This window comes from Kryptolebias marmoratus, linkage group LG22, assembly GCF_001649575.2.
Source record: "Kryptolebias marmoratus isolate JLee-2015 linkage group LG22, ASM164957v2, whole genome shotgun sequence".
Lineage (NCBI taxonomy): Eukaryota > Metazoa > Chordata > Actinopteri > Cyprinodontiformes > Rivulidae > Kryptolebias > Kryptolebias marmoratus.
In genome coordinates this window covers 11648262-11675186 of record NC_051451.1, presented here as the reverse complement: position 1 = coordinate 11675186, position 26925 = coordinate 11648262, and the positions used below count along the sequence as shown (strand labels likewise).

The 26925-nt window shown below is 38.5% G+C and overlaps 1 protein-coding gene across 1 annotated transcript in view; it reads right to left on the bottom strand.

Moving 5' to 3' along the window:
* The window catches only part of ttc27 (tetratricopeptide repeat domain 27), a 100361-nt gene that overhangs the window by 42206 nt on the left and 31230 nt on the right, over window positions 1-26925 (bottom strand). The window contains exons 6-10 of the mRNA XM_017427223.3: window positions 24186-24344; window positions 23878-24011; window positions 20045-20157; window positions 14426-14492; window positions 5632-5745 (exon numbers count right to left, since the gene is read on the bottom strand). Of these exons, the coding sequence (XP_017282712.1) occupies window positions 5632-5745; window positions 14426-14492; window positions 20045-20157; window positions 23878-24011; window positions 24186-24344 (587 nt within the window). The remainder of the gene's footprint in view (window positions 1-5631; window positions 5746-14425; window positions 14493-20044; window positions 20158-23877; window positions 24012-24185; window positions 24345-26925) is intronic.

Genomic DNA, 26925 nt, shown 5'->3' with positions numbered 1-26925 from the left:
GCATTAATCCTGCTTAGCATGATTTGAACGGTCACAAAATGAAAAACTCAATCGTTTCATGAGCAGGCGGGAAAATTTCATCACTGAGTTATTGCTTAATTTGCATATTTTAAAAGCTACCTGAAAGCTCAGTGTTTGAAGTGATTTGTTCTTGTGAAGAAAAAAAAAATGTGAAAAAAAAAAAATCACTTAAAATTACTGCATTTATGAAAAAAAAAGTGATAGTCCAGAATATTTTTCTTCTAGTGTGCAATAAATTTTAATGTGATTCTCTCACCTTCTTGATGATCCTATCTGCAAACATCCCTTCTGTTCAAAGCAGACTGGACTTAAAGTCTTTCTGTTTCACGACTCCCTATAAGCATCTATAATAACAGTGCTTTGTCACATCCTGGTCAAGTGATGGTTTAACTTTTTTTTCAACATTAGTCCAGACCTTCCTAATCAAACACTACATTTTTTTGCAAAAATATTTAAATTGCTGACACATTTTGGGTCTTTAGTCAAATGTTCATATAATTGCTTTCTTCTCTGAGATAACTTTGCTTCTCTAAGTCAGATGAGTTGAATTAAATTTATTAGTTGAAACACTAAATGGGAGACTTGTCTTTAAAAAATGCTGTTGAGAACACAGTTAACTCTTTTCACTGAATCTTTTCTTGGACATTCAATAATACACTTTTTGTGGGGAAAACAAACTCTCTAATGTCAAAGGCATGCCAACGATTTTTTGGTTGCCCATTAGCAACGGTACTTTGATAGTTTCACCTTAGAAAATCAAGACTCAAGTCATTTGTGATTGGACTCATTGATGAAGGTTATCCAAAGGGGCAAAAGAGCCCACTGTGGGAAAAATGAACTAATAAAATAAATTCTCAGTGGTACGTCTGATACAGTAATCTCCTTTCTTTCAGAAAGGATACTCCAGTTGTTTCTTATGATAATAAAAAGTAACTCAAGCACTAAAGCTTCATTCCTTAGCATTTCAGAAAATTTGACACGCTTTTAACATGGCTTCTACTTAGATACTTTGAGGTTATTTTACTCTAATAGAAACCTACCGAGGAAAGAAAAAAATGAGGATAACAACTCAGAAAGTGCGGTCATCTGCCTCGACCAGTTGAAGGGAAAGCATTCATTCTTCTACACGAGCTTTAACACCAAACCTCAGGTTAGACAAGTTCGATCTGAAATGATTCAGATGATTCAAAGCTCATATGTTGACAGGGTTTTTACTCTGCGTTTTGACTTTGGATGGACTCGATGGCCTCCACCTGCTCACACACAGATAATCACAGGACAAGTGGAGCCGATCCATCAGGAGACTGCTGACACTGTTCTCCAGCTGCAGGCTCACTGCAGCGCCTCCAAGGCTGTTCCAGCTCGTGTTGACTTTATCAGTCGAATCTGGAAACCAGATCAGTCGACAGAAAGAGCAGGAAAAAGGAAGGAGAGCTTTGAAGCGTTTTTTTTTCCTGACATCAAATGTAAGGATTCTAATAAACATTAAAAGGCCTTCTGCCTTTTATGCCAGAGTGTTAAACTAATGTCTTATGATGAGAAGGGATTGAGTTGTAACAGTTTTAGTCAAACCTTGTAATTGATGTGCAGCCTCATACAATGTGAGAAACTCTTTAGAGCCTAAACTTTGTGGTGGGGATGACTCGCAGTTTTTTGACTCTACCACATCAAACTGAAGCTCAGTACCTGTAAATCTGACCAAGTTATAGACATTTTTGAGCTAGCTAAGATTGATTAGCTGTGGCAACCATCTGTAACTAAACTGACTCCAAAAATTAATCAGCTGGCCCTGCGATGGACTTGTGACCTGTCCAGGGTGTCCCCCACCTCTCGCACAGTGACTGCAGGGGATAGACACCAACTCCCCGCGACCCGGAATGGAGAAGCAGGTAAAGAAAATGGATGGATGGATGGAATTCATTAGATGTAAGTGTACATCCTTTGATTACTTTCTGAAGGTTTCAATAAAATCCATTTGCTGGTAATGTACAATTTTGCTAACAGACAGACCACAACAGTTAATGCCAAAGTTGTAAGCAAAGATGTCGTGCAATGAGTAGTGCTCAGAGTTTGTGTTATGAATTAGTCTCAGCTCCTGCCACACCAAAATTTAGCCAAATATATGTAAAAATTAATGATTTATGGCCATTTTGTGTTTTCTAAGATCAGTTGGCTGTGGTAGCCATCTTGACTTTGGTTGACTCCAAAACCTGATCAGTTTTAAAGGTAAACCAAATGATTTATTGCTGAAAGTTTTATTAAAATCCAACCAGTTAAACATGAGATATTTCACAAACAGAACTGACTCCAGTAGTTACTGGCACAGATTTAGGAGAAAAGCTTGCACGAACAGTTAGCTCTCAGAGTATCATTTGGGTACCAGTCTCAGCTACTAAGAAGCCAGATGTTAGCTCAATATCTATAAAACTGACTGAGTTATAACCATTTTTGTGTTTGCTAAGGTGGCTTAGCTGTGGTGGCAATCTTGAATTTGACTAAATCCAACAGTTAATCAGTTGTAGATGTACATTCAATGATCACTTTCTGAAAGCGTCATTAAAATCCCTTTAGTGGGTTATGACACACACACACAGACCCTTTTGCCTTCGGCGGCAGGAAATAATAAAGTCAGGAGAAACCGACTAATAATGGTTTCTCCTTTTCATCCCTTCTGCAGCGGTTTAACATGTTTTCCACACAGGTAAAGATTAAAAGGAAAAAGCTATCTGAGACGCCAGCATACAAAGATCCCCTGTGATTTTTTTTTATCCCCTTTTAAAGAAACATTGCTGCTGCTAGAAGGAGGCAGAATCTAATTAGCAAATAATTAGCAGCTCTGACACTGAACTTGTTATTTTGGAAATTAAAGCTCTGAAATTCAAAGCTGACAAAGATAATCACCTATTAGCTGTCTACATTTGCAAGCAATTGCATTCATAAATACATTCATAATTATAAAATGTAATATATATATATAAAGAATCAAACATAGTGTTAATAATAACACATTTCATCATGTAGCTGAAACTGTGAAATGGAGAGAGAAAAAAAAAAAAAGAAAAGCAAAAAGGAGTGAATTTAATTTGTTGAGCAACCCTGAAACTTTTATGGGAAAGTGCACAAACTATAGAAAATACATCTAAGAAAATACCATTTACTGTTTCCAGCTCTGATCAGAAGCACAGAGCCTCTGGCTGTAAAGGTTTAGGAAAAAAAACAGCAGAAAGAATGTGTTTTATTTCTTGGAGTCGGAGCGCAGTGACTGTCGTCCTCAGCCGGTCTAATAAATCCTTCAGCAGCTTTTTCATAATCTCATCCTGCTGTCTCTGCTCGCTATTTCAGGGATGTTATTGATCAACATCGAAAATAACATTTAGAGCTGTGGGGGATTAATGGTTTTGTTTGTGTGCTGGGTTGTTCTGAAAGAAACAAGGTTACTCAATTACTCACTGGAGCTGGGAGCTGAGTGGAGCTCTGCAGCTCCTCGAACTTTGGTGATGGCCTCGCTAGTTTCTCTGATTCTGTGCGACGAGGGCTAAAACATCCGCAGATGTGCTGAAAAGGTTTATCAGGAAATCTGATTGGCGTCTAGCAGACCATGTAGTATACAACCCTAATTCAGACACAGTTGGAACGTTGGGTAAAATGTAAATTAAAACAGAATGCAATGAGCTGCAAATCTGACAAACCCACATTTTATTCACAGTGGAACATAGTAAATATACCAAATGGTTACACTAAGAAATTGTACCAGGGACTCTTTTACTATGAGGCCATGCTGCTGTAATGATGCAGAATGAGGTTTAACATTGTTTTGCTGAATTATGCAAAGCCTTCCCTAACAAACACATCTGGATAAGACCATATCTTCTAAAATCTCTATAACCAGACCAATTTTCTGTTAAGGAGCATTACTTTGAAATTGTTCCACTATTTTGAGACTGTTTTTTGTCTGCCAATCTTTACTTCTGAGAGACTCAGCCTCTAAAATGCTCTTTTTATCCCCAGTCCTCTGACTGACGTGTTGACAGTTAACCTAATTAGCTGCAAAGTGCGCCTCCAACTTTTTCTTCTTTGTACCACTTACTTCTACAGCCTTTAGTTGCCCCTAATGCAGTCTTTTGAAAAATGTTCCTGTCATCAAATTTCTTTGTTTTTGTTTTTAAATAGTACAATTTCTTAGTTTCATGTTCAAACAATGTTTTATTGTGAATAAAATACAGGTGTATGAGATTTGCAAATCACTGCATTTCATTTATATTAACATTTTACAAAACATCCCAACATTGTCAGAATTGGGGTTGTAGAAAATCCAATAATAAGCAGCCTGGGATTGAACTGATCTGCTCTGTTAACTAAATCCCTTAAGATGTTTTAAATACATAATACATTTTCTGAGATCCTCTCTTTGCTCTCAGATAGCTTAGGTTCACTGGATTTTATAAATTTTGAAAACACTCTTAAATTCTGTGTTATGTTTTAATTCATCTTGTGCCTCGACTCACAGCTGAAGTCCACTGGGTTCATTGTCCTGCTAAAAGAAACTGTTAAATCATGGCCATGTAAGGATGTACTGAGACCTGTTCCATCTAAAATGATAAATAATGTTATTTTGTGTCTATCTGCAGCACCATCAGGAAAGGTTGTGTTATGTAATGAACTGCGTGTTCTCTTCGCTTCTCATCACTGTCTTTCCTCTGCTGCGTGCAGCACCATCGGTTCATCCTGTGAATGTAATGCTTCTGGATTTGGTGCGTCAGGGTCCTAGGTTTTAGGTGGATCTTTTCATGCACCCTGAGGAGGTTTTGTTTCCTGATATTACTCTGAAGTAGCCTTAAAACTGAATATCTGACAACTGGCAAGATGGCATGTTGACATCTTCTGGTGTAGTCCCACCCCTGAGCTGGTCTCTTATTTAATCTTTGGAGATACTTGACTGAAAAAAAAAACATCTTCATCATGGCTCCTGTTACCATGAGTGATAACCAGCTTCTTGAAGCTGCCCTGATATAATTTCCAGATATTCCAGGATATTCCCTGTCTTTGATGCTACACATTCATAATCCTTTGAGGAAGCAAAATACATTTAAAAGTCAGTCAAACCCATAATCTAAGGTTTTATCAATTATTACTTGATACAAACCCTAATTTAAAAAATAATTTGTCTTTGTATGGCTTTGGCTCAGTGGTTAGAACAGTTGTCCTCCAATGAGAGAGTTGGAGGTTCAATTCCTGGCAGCAGTTACATGTTAAAGTGTGAGCAAGATGCTGAACCCCTTATTGCCTCCAATGTGCCCCACCAGTGTACAAACGGAGTTTAAAGCTCTGATTAGACTATAGAATAATTTATTCAGGTTAGCTTTGTAGAGATGTAGTAGAGTGCTGTATGAATGTGTATGTAGGTAAGTAAATGAGGGCACAGATTGTGTTGTAAAGCGCTTTGAGTGACCTGGTTGGCGAGAAAGATGCTATACAATTACAGTCCATGTACCATTACATGTAAAACATAACAAAACTTATAACGAAATTCTATACTGAAATAAAAGAATCTGAGAGGGCAGGGTTGGACTTGGTTTTGGTAAGTGAATATATCTCCAAATATGTCCTCACCTGGGTTTGCATCATGGCCCTCTCAACACACCGAGATCTTCCCTTTTCCAGTTTGGTCCGGAGGCAGAGGGCTGTGACCTCCACGGCCCAGAACTTCGGCTGAGACAGAATACACTGTACAAAAGACAAAAGAAACACACAAAAAATAGTTGGTAATATTGGAATCAGACCTTGTAGAAACTATTGGCACTCTGGTGGTATTTGGTGAGTCAAAAAATTATTAATGACTTTTTAAAAAAGGTCAAATATTACCTCCAAATCCACAGTGTTCTCAAACTTATTAACAAGAAAGCAAATAAATTCAGTCAGAACTAAAAGATGGGAACTAAATCTGTTTTTTGAATGTTAATTTAAGTGCAAATCGCAACAAAAAGTTTATTCACATAATTATATTTGAACAAAGAGCCATTTTTAATGGAATTTGGACTTGTTAGTTCAGTTATATAGTGGCCTGGAACAACTTTTGCTATGAACTGGCTCCATATAAATAAATATTAATAAAATCATTGAAAAAAATTTTGCAATTTACTTACAGTTATGCATGTACCCAAATAGGTAAAATAGAACAATTCAGTGTAATGCCAAGTCAAAACGTGCACATTTTCTCGCATTTTTGCGTCTCCAGCTAGTCACCAACACTTTCAGTCAGGTGAGATACTGCCTTAACTTATAATGACTATGCCCATATTCTATATGCAGCCAGGGTGAAAAGTGATTGGCTCAGCAAATAAACTTTCCTCAGAAATTTGTCTTTTAGAAAAAAAGGATAGGGAATAGTCTAAAAAGACATTTTTCCAAACAATTTTTTTTATACTTAAACAGACCTGGAAAAAACAAAACTCAAATTTTAGACTTTTCAAGACTGCATATGAACCGTGTGTGTGTGTGTGTGTGTGTGTGTATATATATATATATATATATATATATATATATAGGTTTCACCCTAAGTCCAGCACCCTGAGAGTGTACACTAAGAGAAAGGGTAAAGATATGCCTCTGCACAGCATGTACCATCGGCAGATTGAGGAAGTTGCTGATATCAAGAAATCCTATCATTGGCTAGAAAGGGCTGGGCTGAAGGACAGCACAGAGGAACTAATCGTAGCAGCACAAGTGCAATAAAGGGTGAGGTCTATCATACCAGGCAGGACCCAAGATGCAGTCTGTGCAAAAATGCCTCTGAGACAGTCCAACACATAATAGCAGGATGTAAGATGCAGGCAGGCAAAGCGTACATGGAATGCCATAACCAAGTGGCTGGAATAGTGAACAGGAACATCTGTACCGAGTACGGACTGGAAGTCCCACAGTCAAAGTGGGAGACTCCACCTAAGGTGGTGGAGAAAGGCAGGGCTAAGATACTGTGGGAATTCCAGATCTAGACTAACAAACAGGTGATGGCTAACCAACCGGACATTGTGGTGATAGATAAGATCCAGAAGAAAGCAGTGGTGATAGATGTAGCAGTTCCAAGTGACTGTAGCATCAGGAAAAAGGAGCATGAAAAGCTGGAGAAATACCAAGGGCTGAAAGAGAACAGAGAAGTTGTGGAAAGTCAAGGCCTCAGTGGTACCAGTGGTCATTGGAGCACTCGGTGCTGTGACCCCCAAACTGGAAGAGTTCTCCAGCAGATCCCAGGAACAACCTCAGAGATCTCTGTCCAGAAGAGTGCAGTCCTAGGAACAGCTAAGATACTGAGGAGAACCCTCAAGCTCCCAGACCTCTGGTAGAGGACCCAAGCTTAAATTGAAAAGTGGAACCGCCTGTGTGGAACAAATAGGGTGAGATGGAATTGTTTTTGTTTTTTTATATTAAATGGTACAATTTCAACTTCTAAAAGATTCTGTCAAAATAAACCTGATAAAAACAAACAAACAAAAAAAATCAGATACAGAAAGTCACAGTGGGTGTACCGACTGTTAACAGTTTAATCAAAACAGTCACAAAACACAGGACCTCATTTTCTTTTCCCTTCTCTGTTCCTGCACTGAAGTAACACAGACGTCTGTTGTGCGCTGTACTGAGAAATCAACAAGCAAGCTTCACTGAAAACACCTAATTATTAAAAGCTATTACAGCCTCGGAGTCTTTATCTGTGTGCTGTTGTGATAATCTGGTGCATAATAGCTCGATGGTTCGGCTTCAGATGAGCTGATTAAAGGATTTAAGGAAACAGGATGTGGGGTTAGAAACATCCAGCAGATTTACCCACATGGGGACATTACTGATGCTGTTAATCCGACACCAGGTTCAGGCCCGTTTGTAATCAGAACATGTTTCACAACGACGAGTTTCTTCACGCAGTGTGTATTGATGATAATGGGAATGCACCATGAAAGTGATCCATGGCTGGAGGTGAGACGAACAAGCACTGATGTTGTTTGTAGATGCTTAGCGGGTTCTGCCGGAGCCATTAGCACTAACAGTAAATTGTCCTAATTTTGCAGTTATTCCTGTAGCAACATAAATCACTGAGCGATTACAATCAAACAATAAGACACGATAAACATTTGTCACACAAACGAGCACACATAGCTTTTCTGAAACACTGAGAAGTTTTTAATGGTGCCCGAAACATAAAACTCACTTAGTATTATAATCATAATTTACTGCTGCATGTGACAGAGCTCGGTGAACTATGAAACATCAAAACATTTACAGAATAGCTTCACTCATTCAGTTAGTTTAATAAAAATGTAATGTAACACATAATATCAGTTATATTAGCTGTGCGCAATCATTTCTGTATACAGAATTTAAAACATCAAATCTTTAAAATGTTTGAAGAAATATGTTTGTTTTAATTAATGTCATTTATGTGTACATTAAGGCCCAAAATCTCTACGGGTTGTGCAAATTTTGAATTAGCATTTCATTAGAAAATCGTCTATTCTCAAAGCCCTCACAAAGGGAGATGTGCGCATCAAACTATGCTGCCAACCAAACAGCATCTATCTGCACTGATGCCGTTTGCCCACGTTTAAATGGGGTTTTATTTAGTATTTAGAGGAAAACCCACATATATTAATAGAAACTATCACCAACATAAAAAGCTGTTGATTTTCATAGACCAGCACTGTTTGCAACATGCAGTTAGCATTAAATATTTACTGCCTCCTGAGAGGTGGTGGTCATTGTGTCTCATGAGAAGAAATATAGAAGGAGCAATCGGCTGCATTGGTGCCTTCACAAAAGGAGGGCAAGCATATCAGGAAAGGTATTAGTAATCCTCTGTTCCAATATTGTCAAGATATTGTTACATCTACACTATTGTTACATCTAAACTGTCAAAAATATGTGTAAAACTCAGTTGATGTTTTACATTCAACTGTCTGATAGACAGACAGTGCTTCACACCTATAGATTAAGAAATATTAAAGTTATTATATCACAGAAGCATTATTATAGTTCATTATTTGGACTGATCTGCTTCGTTCCTGCTATGCTTTAGGCTGAAGGTCATGTTAGGGTTGCATAATGAGGACAACTAAACTGAGGCAAAAGGAAACTTGATGGGCTTGTTTGTGTGAGTATATAATTAGTTGACAGAGCAGAAAGTGAGAACAAGCGCTGCGCAAAGTTGGAGTAAAAACCAGGCGCTTCACAAGTTTAGTAAATCTGTGCCCGAGTGTCTGCTTTGTGGTTTTCATACAAACCCATTGAAGCACCAAATGTTTTTCCGATGCATTTATGTCCACTAAAATAATATTAGTCTTCCATGTCCAGCAAAAACACGTTCTCTCAGGAGTACAACAAATAAAAACCTGGACCTAAGATGAATGGAAGGCAATACACTGGGGGTGTAACGGTACATGTATTCGTACTGTGGCGGTTCGATGCAGACGTTTTGGACGGGTATATTAAAGTGACAAGAAATATGTCAGTCACAGGTGATCACAACTCCCAGAGTAAGCATACTTTTTTATTAAACTCCATTTTGCTAACAGCCACGACAGTGAAAAAAAAGCAAAGAATGATGCTATCTAAACACTGGTTCAGAATATATAGCAGTGTGAACAAAAGATGCATACCGAACCATGGTGTACCATTACACCCTTATGTTACAATGTATCCTGCAAGCTGAGGTGGGCCACAGTTTCTGATGAGCATAATTTTTCTGAGATAATTAGTCTAGTTCATTATTTTGACCGATCTGCTGATGTTCCCCCTTACACAGCTGTCTTTACGACAGGTGTGATCAATCAATCTGGTCTGTTTTTGTTCACAAGTTGATTCAGTTGGTTCATAAGAAACACTGCTGTCAGTAAACATGTTCCTGTAACCAGTGACGTTGATGACTTTCCACTGATGTAACTTTTAAGGTTTTATAAAAATGAGTCATCCGAACTATCAGTTTTAACACTTCGTGGTTCCTCACCAACACCCCTGCCAAGATCATTTGAATGACTGTCAAGTATCAGTAAGAAATGATCCACAGACTCCATTTACAGTAATAATAAGATACTTTGATTTAGCTCAAAAGTAATAGAGCAAAAAATTCTTGCCATACTCAGTGGTGTCCTCTCTCAAAAAAAAAAAAAATTCAATCAACTCTTAATGGAGCTCGAAGTGGCTTAGCAGCTTCTAGAAGCCCATGAAAGAAATGGACCATCTTCCAATGGCTCTAAACCTTCATTTAAGGTCTTCACAATTTTATACCAAATGTTTTCTTAGACTGGCCTGTTAAGTAGCAAATTCTAGAAGTTGTCGCAGAACAGATGGTAGAAAAACTGAATCTGACAACACTCACTGATATCCTGGATTCCACCCCAAAAAAGACTAGGCAATCCTGTTTTTTTTTTTAAATCCAGGACAAGACTGTAAACTTTACAACACAATCGCAACACAATGTTAGTGGAATGAGAGATTTTAATCCCCTGACTCTTCAGGCTGTCATGAAAAATCCCATTCCCAGGGAGTTTTGTTTCAAACTTGTGTGTAATTTGACATAAAAAGCCTGGATGACTTAAGTAAAGGGTTAGGTTGCAAATGACCTTTAGCAGTGGAGGAGGGATGATGTTTCAGTGTTGGAGCCACAGTTCTCATACTGTGATACAAGTACCAATCTCTAATGCCCCTAATGGTACTCTGAAGAAATGTTGGTGTCAACTCTTAACAAGTCAAATAAAAACGGAAGCGTAAACGCAAATATAGCTAAAAAAAAAAGATGAGTGGTTCAAACTAATTGCAATCTTGGCTTCAAATGGAGTCTAGTTAAACAGGAGTGCAATGGAGAATATTTCAAAAAACCTCTGTGGAAACCAGGGGGAATGATAGTTAACCAATGTGTTAAAAGCTACCTAAACAGAGCCAGTAAAGTCACTTTAGGACCTGCTAGCCACAAAAGGTACAAAACAGCGAGGAAACTTGAATGAAGCTATGTCAAATATGTATTTGTTGTTAGGCAGAAGAAGAACTAAGAGTGCAGGGTGTGTGTGCTGCTGCTCTCAAGAATGACTGCATATAGTAGAGCTAGTTTGCTTGCTTGTGTCAGATATGAAAATAAACTTTAACTACTGTCCTTTTTTAATGTCTGTCACATTGGTGGTTCTTGGAGAGCATAGCATTCTTCGAGATGACACTCAATATAAATAGTTTGAGAACATCTGTGCAGAATGAGTTGAGATTCATATTATGAAAAGTCCAACTTTGCACCTGGATGGCTTTGTGTCAGTCTGACTCAGGATTACTAAAAATCAATGTTTCCTTCAGAATGGGCATACATCTTCAGCTGAATTCTGATTTATGAAACATCTTGGCTGTAAAGAGGGATCAGACAGATAGACAAACCTGTGAGGAGGCATGGCTGCAGAGCTGAAGGGGATATGGATATAATGATCCTGAAGTGAGAGCACAATTGAAATCCTTAAACCCTCTTTGTTTTGACTCCCCACATCTTCCTGCTCATCAGCTGCCTGAACTTTCTGCACTTTTCTCTATTTAGACTTAAAGACAATCTATACTTTTTCTGTACAACCTCAAATCACAAAAGCTTGGACTAGAAAACACATATTCAAGAAAAGAAAATCTTATAGCATCTGGTTTTATGGAATGCATTTCTGACCAGTAATGCAGTCACTAATGTTTATTAAATGGATTGAATTTAACGAAACAAAATATCTGGGTTCACACTTTTTCAAATATGAGATTATAGACTGAGTTTTCTCTGCACAAAAGATTACTTTGTATTCAGAAATGTGCTTGCATGTGATTGTGACTTCTTAAAGTAAAACCAGAGTCCGCTGCTGTATGTTTGTTAAAAATATCTCAGGTTATTTCTGTCTCGTCGGGCCTAATTACAGATGGTCTTCCTCAAAATTGGAAGCAAGATATCGATGAAAAAGGCCAGTCATGTGACAACCATCTAACCAGCCTGCAGATTCCTGGATCTACATGTAGGCTGGGAAGATGCCTGCTCACAGGGCCAGCAGCTACAGCCGTAGCTTCTCCTTCCAGACACAAGTTAAGCCAAATCTATTTCAAAAAAATACATTTGAAAAAACAAGTGTAAAAAGCTGAATCACATTGTATCTTGAATAAAGCCTGAATCATCATCAGCATTGTATCAGTTGTTGCTACACATGTATCTGTAATGAATCAGATTATTGGCAGTGTATTAAGATACACATCGTATTGGCCGAACACCAGAGATGCACAACCCTATTCTATATCCTATAGTTTATTTGGTGTGAACAGTGTGAATTAGGGTGAAAACACAAATTAAGCTAATGTGGGATTAAGCAGTTAAAGGTGTGATCCATCAGTCATCGCCATACACTACCTTCCACCTCTTTAATTACACAGGGTGTGTTTAGCAGAGTGGGAGAAACTTGGGGATTAATGAACAAACTACTGCCTCGGTGAATACAAATAAAATGCTACAGAGCCACAACAACAGAGAACACCTTTCCACCAGAATAACGCTTCTATTTCTCAGCGCTTTGGTCAGGAACAATCAATGTTAGATTCTTTTATTTCCCTTAACCTTGAGACTACGTTGGTGAAATCAACTGAAACACATTTAGAATCAATCCGTCCACTCATGGCTGAACCGTAATAGGTAGAAACGGCATTCCCTGTTACTCATAGTGTTTTTTATATTCATCGCCACAAAATTAGTGCAGTCAACGTTAAAAACGGTAAAACCTTCGACACTTGGGCACAAAAACATACTGGTGTTCCAAGTGTCTCCACACATTGTTATCGCAACAGAACTTCCAGTATATTTGGGGGCTTCATAGCTGGTTAAAAAGGCTCAACATCGGGGAATCAATATCTAATCAGAGAAAGGCAAGCTCAATATGCCGGAGAAATGGGAAGCAGTTCAGTGCTCCACTGCCTGACAACAAATGCAACACAGGCTTCAGCAGCATGAAGAAAACTGGTTTAGACACCACTCATGAATAGCAATTTAACCTGCATAAGAGCCAGCCGGGCTTTCCTGACTGTTCTGTCCTGCAGCTTCGTACAGCAGGAGAAAGACATGGCATGAACGGTTTTAAAAAGAATCCTTGCAAATAAGAAAAATACTTTTTCTGTTTTAAAATGTAAATTTTTGAGTGTCTAACTTTAAAAAACACAACCCTGAAACACTTTTAGGGTAGCCAAATGTTACGTGAGTCAGTGTCACTTTAAGGATATCTGAATGTCATCTTTTTCTGATTGGATGGAAAGTCTATATAAGCACAACAAGCTCCATCCACTGTTGGAGGAGGAGGAAGATTGGGGGTTGTTGGGGTTAGCTCGTTGACTGCTGGCCTCGAGCTCCAACTCCACACTCGGTCCCTCCAACTATAGGCACCAGCCTTGAGCGATGTCCTTTTTGTGATTTTTATTATTATTATCATTGGTTTTGGGAGTTACTGGCAGTCCCGTTTTTGGTTTAGGTGCTTAGGTCCATATTCGACAGTCCACCTCCTGGTTGGTTTAAAGTTTTCTCTCTCTTTGGTTTGTTTTAGTCGGGGCTCCCAACTTCTGTTTGTGAATATTGCTTTTATTAGAATTTATTTAAAGCACTTCAATTATCTGGACTCCATATGATATGTATCCTCTGAGCCATTCTTTGACACACTGAGGTTTTAAAGTATACAATTAGGGGGGGCAATGCATAAGCAATGAAACAACTTTTTCAGATACACCTGTTATTTTTCTGTTCCTGTCACAGTACTTCTAATTTAGGAAATAATCTTGTCATTTCATTCCGTTTTTTGTTTTAAATTTTGTTGATTTTTGTTTTTTAACACTAGAAAACATAAACAGATTGTTAATAAATTTGATGTGAAAAACCCCTAGGTTTTATTTGCTGTTATTTTCTGAAATACTCAAACTACTGTGACTCCATCATGTTGTTATCACCCACAGGCAAAAGGTAAAAAAAAAGGTAAAAAAGGTAAAAAACGTAAAAAACGTTTTTGCTTGTGTCTGTGATCATCTGTCTGTCTCTTGGTAAAATTCCACTGAAGGAATTTTGACGAAACTCTTAGAAAACAATCACTGGATGTGAAGCTATAACTGATTAGCTTTTAAGGTCTTTGTAAAGATGCAGTATATGTATAGTATATTATGTGTTGATCATCTCACTTTAAGAGCTGGTAGAAACGGGATGATTATTTAATTCTCACTCATTTAATTTTACCTAGTTGTGCAGAGTTATTATCAACCTTTGTACAAAAGACAAAAAAACAGAACTTAAAATGTATCAAAGATCGGTTTTATCCAGTAAATTGAATGGATTTTGTTGACATCATTGTTGGAATACTCGGACCTTTGGTGAAAAGAACAATAAATAACTTACAGATGTGAAGGCCAGCAATTCCTCGTCTGTTAGTTTGTGAACCGGGTTGTTCTTCTGAAAGTCAGTGCTGTAAAACAAAAACCTGGGTCAGGACACACTTAACTTACAACATGAGCACTACCAAGTGAAGTCAAAGCTCATTTCTACAAAACAACCTTGACCAAGGTCTTAAAAAAAAGTGTAAGGCACAAAAAGTGCATTTATTATAAATACTAAAATGAAACTGAAATTCAATAAAATATTACATAAAACCAAAATATAAAAATAACTTGCTCAATAAAATGTTTGTTTGCAATCGGCAACAGACATTTATCTCCATCCATGTTTGTATGACTCAGAGAGTTCACCAGAGCTTGGAGCAGGGAAACAAGGAAAACATGCAGGATAGTGGCTCTCCAGGACCAGGTTGCCTACCACTGTTTTTAAAGTTGGCGACAGGCTTCTTTTAAAACTAAAAGTTTTGACGTTTTCATAGATTAGGCACCATAATCACCTGAGTGTTTCTCTCCTTTTTGACAAATCATAAAAGCATAAATTCAGCTCCAACAACAGTAGTTGTTTCTAAAATACAAACTTTCTTCAAACGTAAACCCACAAAGTTAATCCTTTATTAGTTATAACTTCAGCATACACAGAAAGAGAAGGTCTCTGGTCTGGAAGATTCAGACTAACAAACACCAGCAAGGAGATCTACAGGCTTGTGAGAAAGAAAAATAACTCTATAGTTTTTTTTTCTAGGGAGAGTGAATCCATGTGTGTGTTTGATAAATGAACTTGACATTTTTTTCTGTTTATTCTGTGTTTTGGCCGATCATGCTGATCCTGGGTAGGCACTACTGACAAATCCTCCACGTGATAAACTGCACATCTTGACATATGAACTGAAACCAATTCCGCTGGAAAGATTTGCTCTGATTACATTTTTGCACAACAAGATGACACAAAGAGTAGGTTTTAATCCGCTCGTGATAAGGTGGAAACATGAGACCGAGTTTGTGATTTAAATAAATCAGTGCGTTGAAAAATAAAACTCCCTACAGTTTGATTTATTATATTGATCCAGCCACACAGAGTTCATCATTAATGTGATTAATGAAAGAGAGCTTAGCAATGAAGAGTTGTGGAAGGCGCAGAAGAATTTTAAAAGAGTAAGTCAAAGGGTGACAACGGTAGGTAAGAGGTGGAATCTGAGTCTGATCATAAAATAAAAGCACCCCCCAAAAGTCAAATTCTAGTTTTTGTTTTCATGGATTTTAATCAGACATTAAGTATCCCAGAAACAAAGACAGAAAAACAAACCACCATTATTAATAAAGGTTAAGCACCAATGGAGCAGGTGGAGCAGCTGCTCCCCCATTTTCTAAAGTGGGGGTGCAAACTTGTGTTTTTGCTCACTCATTTTTTTTTTTAATTTAAAAACATCCTATTACTCCCAGCAAAAAAAAGGCAAAAGCATGAAGTGCTCATTGATTCCAATTTTACTTTCTTAGATACAAGCTCAATAATGTAGGTCAAAATTATTATTATTTTTTCTACACCCCCTCCTCTCTTAGACTTGAGTTGGTCCAGTCCAAGTGGTAGTCAGAGTGTTGGAGATGACAAAGAGAGCAAAATCTATATTTTTTTTAAAGCTTTAAAACTCTGCTACATTTTTTTTGGCTATGAATTTGACAGAATGGAATAAGTACATTGAGTAAGCTCACACTATTTATGAGCACAAGATTCTCATAAGTTTATAAAAAGTGGAAATATCCCTTTATGCTAAATCTATATAGAAATCTACCCAGAGCTCGTTGAAGGTAATTAGTTTCGGGTTGAACAAATGTCACGGCTAAAATTGCGCTAAATAAGGTAAAGGTTTTGTAACTAACTGCATTTGGCTTCATATTTACAGTAAATAAATTTTGACATTTTGTCACAGTTTGTTAAAGAAACACAAATAAACAACCGTGACAGGATATGAACCCCAGTCTCCAAGTTCCATTACCCCAACCAGGCATACGCTGTCAATGACACCATAGGTGCTTACATTTTTATATCCCAGATTACGCTCCCCCCATTTGATTACATAATAACCCATGACAGTAAGGTACAATGTCAATTACTAACTAAAAGATGTCATATTGCACAGTCTTAATCATCCAATTAAAACTGTAAACAGTGCCCAACAGGCCATGTGTCAAGCAAAATGTTTGAATAACACCAAAACCTAAAAGGTATCCCTCCTCTGTTAAAAAAAAAAAGTATAAAAAGGAGTTTCTGTGTCATATATTTTAACTTGGACTTAATGATAAATAAAAGGCAATACTAAACTAAATAAGCTTATTGTGAAAATACAAAATAAATTTAATGTTCTCTATCTCTCTCTATATATTATATTAGCTAGGTGAGCATTAGTGGACTGTTCACACACAGACAGAGCTTATTAAACACATGGTGACGTATTTAACAGCATTAACAGCCTACAATTTGGCTTAAATACAAATTGACCAGAGTTCAATCAGCTGTGGTTCGTGTATTCTTCGTCTGATTGCATGCACTGGACCCTGATGTCACTACTGGGACCATTTGGTATATTTACTGTTACACCCCTAACAATTATTATTCGAAACAACTGCAACAAGTAGAAAAAAATAATACGCAATGATACGATCTAAAGTGAGCTTTTCAAGTAGCAGACAGAAAAAGTTGAACGTGAAAGCTGCCTAGAGCATATCACCAGACGGAGAACAGATTATTCCGATCAGGTCACATTCCTAGAGTTAAAAGGAACTTAAAGAACCGAATTAAACCTGATCCTCCAACCTGGAACTCTGAAAACAGTTTAAGCTCCTGGCTACATCTAATAAATCCCATCAGTCTTAGATCTTCTCTCATTAATGCAATGAGGCGTAAGTCAACTGTCTAAAGAAAAATGCTGCCATTTTATCCGGGACATCATCTTTGTTTAGGTAAGATCATCAAACACAGATACAAAAATCCACATTTATCTTCACATCTGCTCTTCTGAACATTATGGCATTATCAGCGCGCAGAACGCCTCCCATTTACTTGCAGTTCCATTTAAACTGAGCCTTTTCATCAACGAGGTAATGACAAATACAACAGACTGAGTGTGTTTTCGCAAGGCTTCCTGGATCCAGCAGTAATAAATGAGAACTCTTATTCAAATTGCATAAATCTGATGCATTGGCTCTTTGGAGGACTCCAGAGGTAGGACAGACTCGTGTCTGACGTTCCCAACGTGCAGGTGCACAGACCTGACTTTAACTTAAATGGACCTGCTGCTCATCAATCATCTCGCAGCCGTCGCACTGACTGCTCCGCTGCCCTTTACTTGACCCATCTGGTCTCAGCAGCCCAATGGAAATTCATCACCAACGGGCAAAGGGCTTTTATATTAAAGTCGGTGTCTGCGAGTCACCCCGCTTCCTGGACGAAACCTCAGCTAAAAATCAAGTTTATCTCTAACTGAGGCGACACACTCAATCTGCAGGAAGAACGGTTGTGTGCTCAAGTATTTAGCTTATCTTGTGCTAAACGGTCTTCCTGAGCGTTTGGAGTTTAAGAATTGTTTCCATAAACTCTGGTCTTTAGGGGGTTTTATCCACTTCCACCACAAAAACAGGAACTAAGTAGAGTTTCTGGTGAGAAACTGAACCTCCTAAATTCTAAGCACAGAGGAATTGTAGAGATGTGTAACAGACTCAGGCCCAGATTCACTAAAAATGAGGCGTCTGGTTATTTGCTTCAACTTTGAACATCTTTTTAACTTTAATCTTCTTTTTTTTGTTTATTGGCTCCTTGGTTTTTAGCATTGAGGAGGTTGGGTTAGTGTTCCAGTGGTCTTCTGTTCAACCTCACTACATGTTGAAATCTTCTGTAATCATAAGGTTTTGTATTCTGGATGGAAAAATGGCAACATGATTTTTTGCACTTTTGTGTCAATTTATTTGTAGATACAGCAATGTCTGGAGCTCATCACTGGAAAGCAGAGTTGAAGAGAACTTCTTGATTTCATTGTTTGTGACCAGCTTGGCAACTCAAACTAGCTGAAATGTGTTTTAACCTAATTATAATATATACTTTTGCTTTACTATAAAAAAACCCATGAGAATAAAAACTAAAGAGGTGAACCTGAATCACATATCAAAGTTAATACCACCTGACATCTGTCTCACAAAATTCTGCTGTATTTGTGTATCATATTTACTCGAGTTGCGCAGTTATGTAGCTAATGGATGCCAGCTGGGCGCACTGACCATCTGAAGCCAGACATGTTGATGGTGCGACATCACAGAGGTAATGACTTACAACAAGAAGCTGTTCGTGCCAGTTTTAAATCACTTTCCTCCTTTTAAACAAGGTCAGACGGCGTGATGTACAACCCATCTCGTTTTAGAACAGAGAGTAAATTTAATTACTGGGACAAAAAAATTAAATGCAGAAAAAACAGGAATATATAAGGAGAATTCATGAGGTGGAAAATAAAACACTGGGATCTGGAGGCTGTGTTACCCACAATCCAACTGAACCACCAGGAGTGTGGCGAGATCAGCCGACAGATGAGCTCTGCTGAGTTCATGTTTCAGGTGAATTACCTCTTTATTTCCCTTTTTACAGATTATTGTTGAAAAAAATCGTTGCATTTCCAACTTTGTATTGACTGTTGAGACTAATCTACATGTTTTATTTACTACAGCAAAAATTTACAATTTCATTATTGCACGTTGCCACAAAAGGTGAAAGTGTGATTGCGTCTCAGTGTGCGGGTTCATTTGTCTGTCTGTCGGCAAAATATCTTGTGATTTTAATGAAACTTTTATAAATATTTGACTTAATCTACAACTAATTAAGTATTGCATTTGGCTGCCACAACTATTCAATATTAGCCAAAATCTAAGCTGGCTGTAACGCTGTCAGTTTTACAGATACTGAGATAAAACCTCATGTGGTAGTTGCTCAAAGTCATCCTCATCACATATTCAAAGCACCAACAGAGATGGTGGGGAATATTTTAAAAATTTAACCAAAATGACCATAATATTTTTCAACATAGGAAGATGATTTTAGTTGATCACCTTTTGAAAGGCAGCAGGTGATATGCATTCCTCCAAGGAGTATTGGGCCATTATTTTTTAAAACAGAATTACCATACATGTGACTTTGGTTTCTACAAAGTTGTTGTTCTAAAAACAAACAATCAAACAGACCAAAAACAATCATTTAGGTTTGTCCAGATATGTATCCAAAAAATCAATATGTTAAATACCGGAGTAAAAATGAAACCGACTTGACAGCAGCCACCGTTTTCAAAGTTTTTAGCAAAGTCAGAGTGACATGAGGCAAATGAACTTGTGAATATGGAATAAATCCACCCCGCGGCAGACTGAGCTGAGTGGCTCATTAGCTCTAAATTGATGTGCAGGAGGCTGGGAAGCGATTTCAGTCTTAAGGCTCTGAATGAATTCTCTCCTGGCATGTTACAAACGGATAACCTCGAGTTGTTAACTTCTTGCTGGAGGTCAGGTCACTGGGAGAGGAGCTTAACACACACACATTAGTTGATCCACACAGGGCAGGCAGAGGACTTTATGAGCTCGGGGGTAGAGGACTTACCAGACACCCAGGATGAGGGCCTGCTCCTCAGCGCTCAGGTCAGGCAGATGGTACTGATCCGGCTCGGCTAAACTGATCTGATCCAACACTGTGTCATCACCCAGATTGTAATCCTGTCAACAAGAGAAAAAAAAATAAAAATCTACTAGAGCTACATACAGTCATGAGAAAAAGAAAGGGCACCCTCTTTTAATTCTAGGGTTTTTCATATTAAGACGTAATAACAACCTGTTTTTTCCCCAGGTTCTAAAATTATTCAAATCTAACATCAAGAGTACAAAACACACAACAGGTTTCACCATGTTAATATTTATTAAAAACAAACAAAGTCAAAATGGAAAAGCTGTGTGTGAAAACCTTTGCTGTTTCCATGAAAAAGTCTATGACAGGGGTGGCCAATCCTGGTCCTCGAGGGCCACTATCCTGCATGTTTTCCTTGTTTTCCTGCTCCAACACACCTGATTCAGTGGCTAAATTACCTCTTCATATTCTGCAGAAGCCTGTTAATCACCCATTGATTCAAATCAGGTGTGTTGGAGCTGAGAAACAAGTAAAACATGAAGGATAGTGGCCTTCCAGGACCAGGACTGGCCACCCCTGGTCTAAGAGAACGTAGACCATCTGATGTTTGTGAGCATGCAAAAAATGTCTGTAACAAGGTTGTGGTGTTTTTTTTTTTAATTTTTTATATGAAGGCAAAGTATCAGGGCCCTGGCTGGACTGCGGTGGAGCATGGTGCCGGTGTATCCATGATGTGGGGCCTGTGTGAACTGGCGAGTCTTGGTCAACAAGAATTTAAAGCAGGACTGGACACACTGGCTTCTACCAGGGCTAAAAACGAGATTGTGGCAAGGTCATAGAAACAACCTAGCACAGATGTGATACTTGATCTTCACTTTTAGGATTAGTTAAGCCAGATCTCCTGAAGCCCTAAACAAGCTGACCTCAGGACAATTGTGAGGATATGTGTGGTTTTCACACACTTATCTTAAGGACTTAATTCATGATAAGTGGTTAAAAACAGAGCCAAAGTTGGAGATGTTCTCGTATATGTTTAAGACCAAATCAATGAGAAACAGCCAACAGACAGTGAAAACTGATTTATTCAATTTGATAATAAATGATTTAACTAACTTGTTTGTTTCATGCTGACAAGATTGAAGGTTAGCGTCACCATTCACAAGTGAAAAACGCTTGAGTGGTTGTCGTAATGTAATAATTATCAATAGTATAGGAGATCTATATACTCAGAAATATAAGGCAAATATATAAGTAGTAACTGACAGTCAGAAGGTGAACTGTTGAGTTTTCATGGTGAACAGCAGGATTGGTTTCTTAAAGCATCTCTCATGACAGCAGAACTCAATGAGTTTGTTGAAGAATGAGCCCCGTGAAGGGGAGTGTGATGGATGGCCTGTTGAGTGACCTCCTCTTCCTCACAGACTCAAATGTCTCTGGGTTCTGAGCGATGATGGCTGCAGTCCTGGTGAATGAGCTCATTGATCCGTGAACTCTTCATCTCAGTTCTCCAGCATTCTCCTGAACCCTCTGACAGATTGGAGCTCAGATGAGTGTTCTTTGAACATGTTCTTCCAAGCTCCTCCTGATATGCCGGTTTTTGATAACCCAACACGTCATATGAGCATATGATCGTCCCATTTTGAACGTGAGGCTCTCAAAATGTCCTTCAACACATGCCGTTCTTTTTCTTTTCATCTTTATAAAGCAGGACGATGTTACCACAGTTACTTTAGTGTTTCATTCATCCAGCACGCCCTGTGGTACAGTCATATTAACTGAAACACAGAAAATGAACGCAAGTGTTCTGGTCAGTGTTTATTTCATCTATCCCATTGTTTTTATGTCATCTGAGATCAGGTGACTGACTCCACCATTGCAGAATGCGTCTCTTCTTGGCTTGAAAATACAAAAAAAAAATACTGTAAGTTTTAGGTTGGACTTGTCTGTACTGGGATGTACCGTCCAACCAACTTTCCTTCTTTCGGCCAAGTTCACAGCCCCTGTTGTATGTTTTTGATCAGACGTCCTTCCAAGGCTTCTCATACAGCTGGATCTTTGTTTTCTTGCTTCAAAGAAGGCTGCTTTGACTGCCTTGGCTTTTTTTTTTTAGATTTTAATTCAACCTTTCTGTTTTTTCGGCTTGTGTTTTTGATTTTGGGAAGTCTTCCCTTTAAGGTAGACTTCAATAATCAAAAGCCCTCTGGGAGTTTTTCTAACTTGGCTGGATGTAGTTTTTTCCTGTGATCATCTACCACAGCTGTCTTTTATGGATAACTAGGTTCTTTTTGCGCATTTTTCTTTTTTCACAAATTGAACGTAACTGCGTGTCTGGCCAGTCCTAATGTTCCTAAAAGTCTGTAGCACTTACACTCAGATCCTTCCTGAACACATGTTGTTCATTCGCAGCAGAAGCTTTTAAATGCAAATTTTACATTAGAAAATCATCTGAAGTTGTACAACAAAATGGAGGAACTAAAAAAAGATGTAATGTTTATTGGTAAAAAGCTAAATTAGTTGTTTGAATCCAAATAATCAGGATGAGTTTGACTGTCAGACACCACAACAGAGCATGAAGTTGGGAAAAAGTTGAAGCTGTTTACCCAAATGTGAGGCATTCAGAACCTCTGAACTGAGTGATTTATGTGAGTCAGTAACTACAAACAGCATTTTTATGCTTTCTTGTGGTCTGGGTAAACTATTAATGTGGCTTGACATCAGCAGGAACAACTCTTGACTGAGCTGTTTTTACTAAAAATGTCACAAAAGTGTTAAACCCCATCAAATTTACAGCTACATAAATGAGACTTGGTAAGAAACGGACTCTACAATGTCAGACAAAATGGATAACAGAGTTGGCATTTCGGGCGCACTGCTGGTCCCATGTCAGTCTGTGGCACCCCCTCAGGCAGAACAATCATACAGCTGTTTTAACTGACCCTCAAGATCCAACAGATCAGCTCCGGTTGGAGTTGACGTCTGAGCTGATCCTATATGTTTGATCAGGATAGATGAATGAGGAACCCGTATTCTGGGTGATACCCATCTTTGAGACATTGGTGTGGGATAACAGGGGGTGTTGTGTTTGGTTGGGATGCACACATGAGGTTCTGCTATACTTGACACATACTATGACAGTTCTCCTTTAGTGTGGTGTGTCTCAGGGAACTGGAACCTTCATGATGTGTGCTGGTGCTCTTGTGTACCCTTTGGTTTTAATATCAGGCCACAGTGACATCTGTAACCCCCCCACCCCCGACATATGCCGGGCCTCAATATGGCCACCCAACCTCATGCCAAACCACAATGTGACCCATATCAAGCTCCATCAAGTGCTGGTAATGCTGTCATCCTTTGTGTCTGCTGACTTTCCCTTCTTGTTCAGACTAACTGCTAGATTCCACTATTGCCCAACTCATGATGTTACCACTTGTGTCTTCTGGTGCCTGTTCTAGACATCCCAGCTCCTTGCAAATCAAATCATTTACCCATTTGTTGCTAGTCTGCACGAGGACCAAACTACATCCAAACTGGACCATCCTGACTAGCCTTTGTCAGTGACTGTAGTTATGGAAAAGAGGAGAAAGTTTGTTTTCTATTGTTTCCATGTTATCCCATGAACATTACTTGACAATGCAATCTGTAATGTGACCACTTTGTGCAAAAAGTTGATGCTGAAATTATGTTTTGACCAACCAGAGTTTAGAGAAAGGGGAAAGCAGTTATAAAGGTCAAACTCAGTTTACCTGCTGAAGAACAAAAGGGTCAAAGTCTTTACCAAATGAGAAAACTGAGCGGTGAAAATAAGCTCTTACTTTGGGTAGGCTGCCCTGCGGTGAGGGGGTGGGACTGGCCTCGTCGACCCGCTGATCCTCCTGTTCTCTTTTGACCTCAAGGACGAGCTGAGCCAAGAACTTCTCCTGGAAACGGGTGCGCTTGCCAAGAGCACCTGGATTAAAAGCATGAAATCACCTCATTCATTCCAACAGTTCAGCCTCATTGAGGTCAAATATCTTTTAAGATCATTTTAAATAAACATTAGACAACTAAATTTCTCTGAAACAACCCCATCACTCCTAAAGGTTCACAGTTTGCACCAATTAGAGCAAAGTATGTTACCTACCAGTCGTGTTGAGGCTGAGCCCAGAGAGCTCCTGGGCCTGTTTGATATGGTTCTTGGCTGGCTGGTACTCGTAGTAGGTCAGACTGGTGTAAGCGCACTCCAGGTGAAACTGGATTGCCAGGTTCTTGTGCTCCGACAACACAGGCTGGCATCTCAGCACTGAGGAAAGACCAGGGGGAGAACGGTTTAAGAATGATTTTAATAATAATACCTTAAATCTCTAATAAATACAATAAAATAAAACCAAAAAAATGTTGACTTTTCAAACTTTTGCTGAAGTACCCGAGAGAAAAAAAAAGAAAATACTACAGAGCCACTACAGATGTCTTAAATGTAAGACATACATTGTTGTAAAGCTCAAGTTTCCAAGGTGACATTACCTTTAAAAGGGAGACGTAATGAAAATAAAAAGAACTTTTGTCTTCGAGAGTATACATTAGTGTGTCTGAAGGGGGACACACTAGGAGGAGGGGGAGCTGGTCACCCCCTTTGGGTAGAGAAGAACCAGGGATTAGTTGTGCCTTTCAGCCCTACATGTTTTATTCAAGCACACTGTCACAGTGTTTTATTGTTACACTTAATTTTCAAGTACTAACACAATTTTTTTTTAATTTTTCATTCAATTTGATTTATTCTCTTTTTTTTCTCATGGGTATAGTGCAACTATTTTTGGTGCCTTATCTTTTAACCCAAAACCAAGGTCAATGTAAAACAGAAAGGTATGGTTTTTATATGAAGCCAAGTATGCTAATTTGTGCCAAAGTGACCGTCACATAGTGGTCGCCCACAGAGAGGGAAAAAATTTGAGGAGGCTTGGAGGATTTTTTTCCCCCCCGTGCACAAACGACAGCTACTGGCAGAATTTTTGCCTTCATGCAAAGAAGCATACAGAATCCCAATGTTTGTATGATTTAAATGCACTTTATCCCTTTATATTTGTACCTGTTTATAATTTGTAATTTCTTTAATTCATCATATCATGACAGGGAAGATATGTTGAGGCCAAAAATTGTAAATATAACTGAAGTATCGTGATTATCAGTGGTTTTGACACAGTGACCTAAAAAAAGCTACTTCGAGCCACACTGTTCACCATTGTTATGATAACATGTTTATGAAGATTTATGTTTATTATATAATTTTGTGTCCTGCATTTGTATTACAGATAACTAGAGAAATATAAGGATTATGGTGCAAGACTGTCCAAAATTATGTGAAACCATGAACATGACTGTCCAAGTTAATTCTCTCGAGCTTCCAGTCCTTGATCCCTTTAATTATGAAATAAATACCTCGCAACACTACATATTGACATGCAAGTGTTTCCTTAGAGCTCGAAAAACTGTGATTTGTTTTATTTGTGTGTGGAGAGTGTTTTAGGGGATGGGTGGGGCAAAGGAGGTCCAGATGTGATAGATATGCTTTGCTTCTTGGAAAACTTGACACGTTGTCTGAAGTTTAGCGCCCCATTGCAGAAATCGAGGTTCCTCTGGTACCGTAAGATATTTCTTTAAAACTCTGACTGCATGTCTGAATGCTGTTATATTACTGGACCCATTTGATGCCTCCACGGACAAGATGAAGGGCTTGACACCTGCACTATGATGAAATGTGAGAGACTACTACACTGATAAAACAATAATCAAGCAGTTTGCAATGTCAACATGCGGTTAGACATTTTAGAAGATTGCGGATATCCATGAAAGATATAATAAAAGTGGAGGTGTTGATGTTCTCCTCTAAACGCAACCCAATCAAACTGAATACTGCTGCATTCTAGACACCCAATCTAAAGCCTATCTGAGGAAAAAGTTATTGGAGAATGCCATAGCTACCTTTTTTCTCTCTGATCTGATGAAATTCAGTTGTTTTGCAGAGACAAAGATATCAACCTGAGCTGAGACTGGCAGAGGAAACAAAGCTGAGAGGATGGGGGTAATTCATCACTTGAAATCGTACACTTTCCTCCCTATTCAACATTCATGAAGCGGCAGCAGCAGGGCTGTTGGCACCCAGAGCCGGCGACGGGACAGACAGAGATTTACATGCACCACGTCAGAGTCACCTTTAGAGCTGGCAGCCTCACAATGAAGGAAAATGACCCACTGCGGGATGTTTCAGCTCTCTAGGACAAGTAAAAGCAAGACGTGGTGCCAGTAAAAAAGGAGAAAAATAGGACCATAACAAACAATGGGAGCCAAAACAGACAAGAAACAACCTGCAGGCCAGTCAAGGGTTTCTATTTAGAATTCATTTTAAAACACACATTATTTACCACAGAAAGGTTGTTTTAGGGATCATGGGTCAGTGGAAAGCAGAAATAATCACAACAGGGAGGAGCTGGTTAGTGTTGTGCTTTCACTGTTCGAGCTGCAGCTGACACATTTATACCTAACAAATATATTGTTCCAGTCTCATAATACAATATGCTAATGCTCTGTCTGCACTGCCACCATATTGTGGTGCATTTATGTACAGCAGGCATTGCCATTTCTTCTGTTATTTTTCGTGTCTCGATGTTGAGCGTCACACGTTCCCTAGTGTTTTTGGCAAGCCATGGTAATATGTTTCATGTGGTTGCTGTTGCATAAATACAGGTGCTGGTCATAAAATTAGAATATCATGAAAAAGTAGATTGATTTCAGTAATTCCATTTAAAAAGTGAAACTTGTATATTATATTCATACATTACATACAAACTCATATATTTCAAATGTTTATTTCGTTTAATTTTGATGAT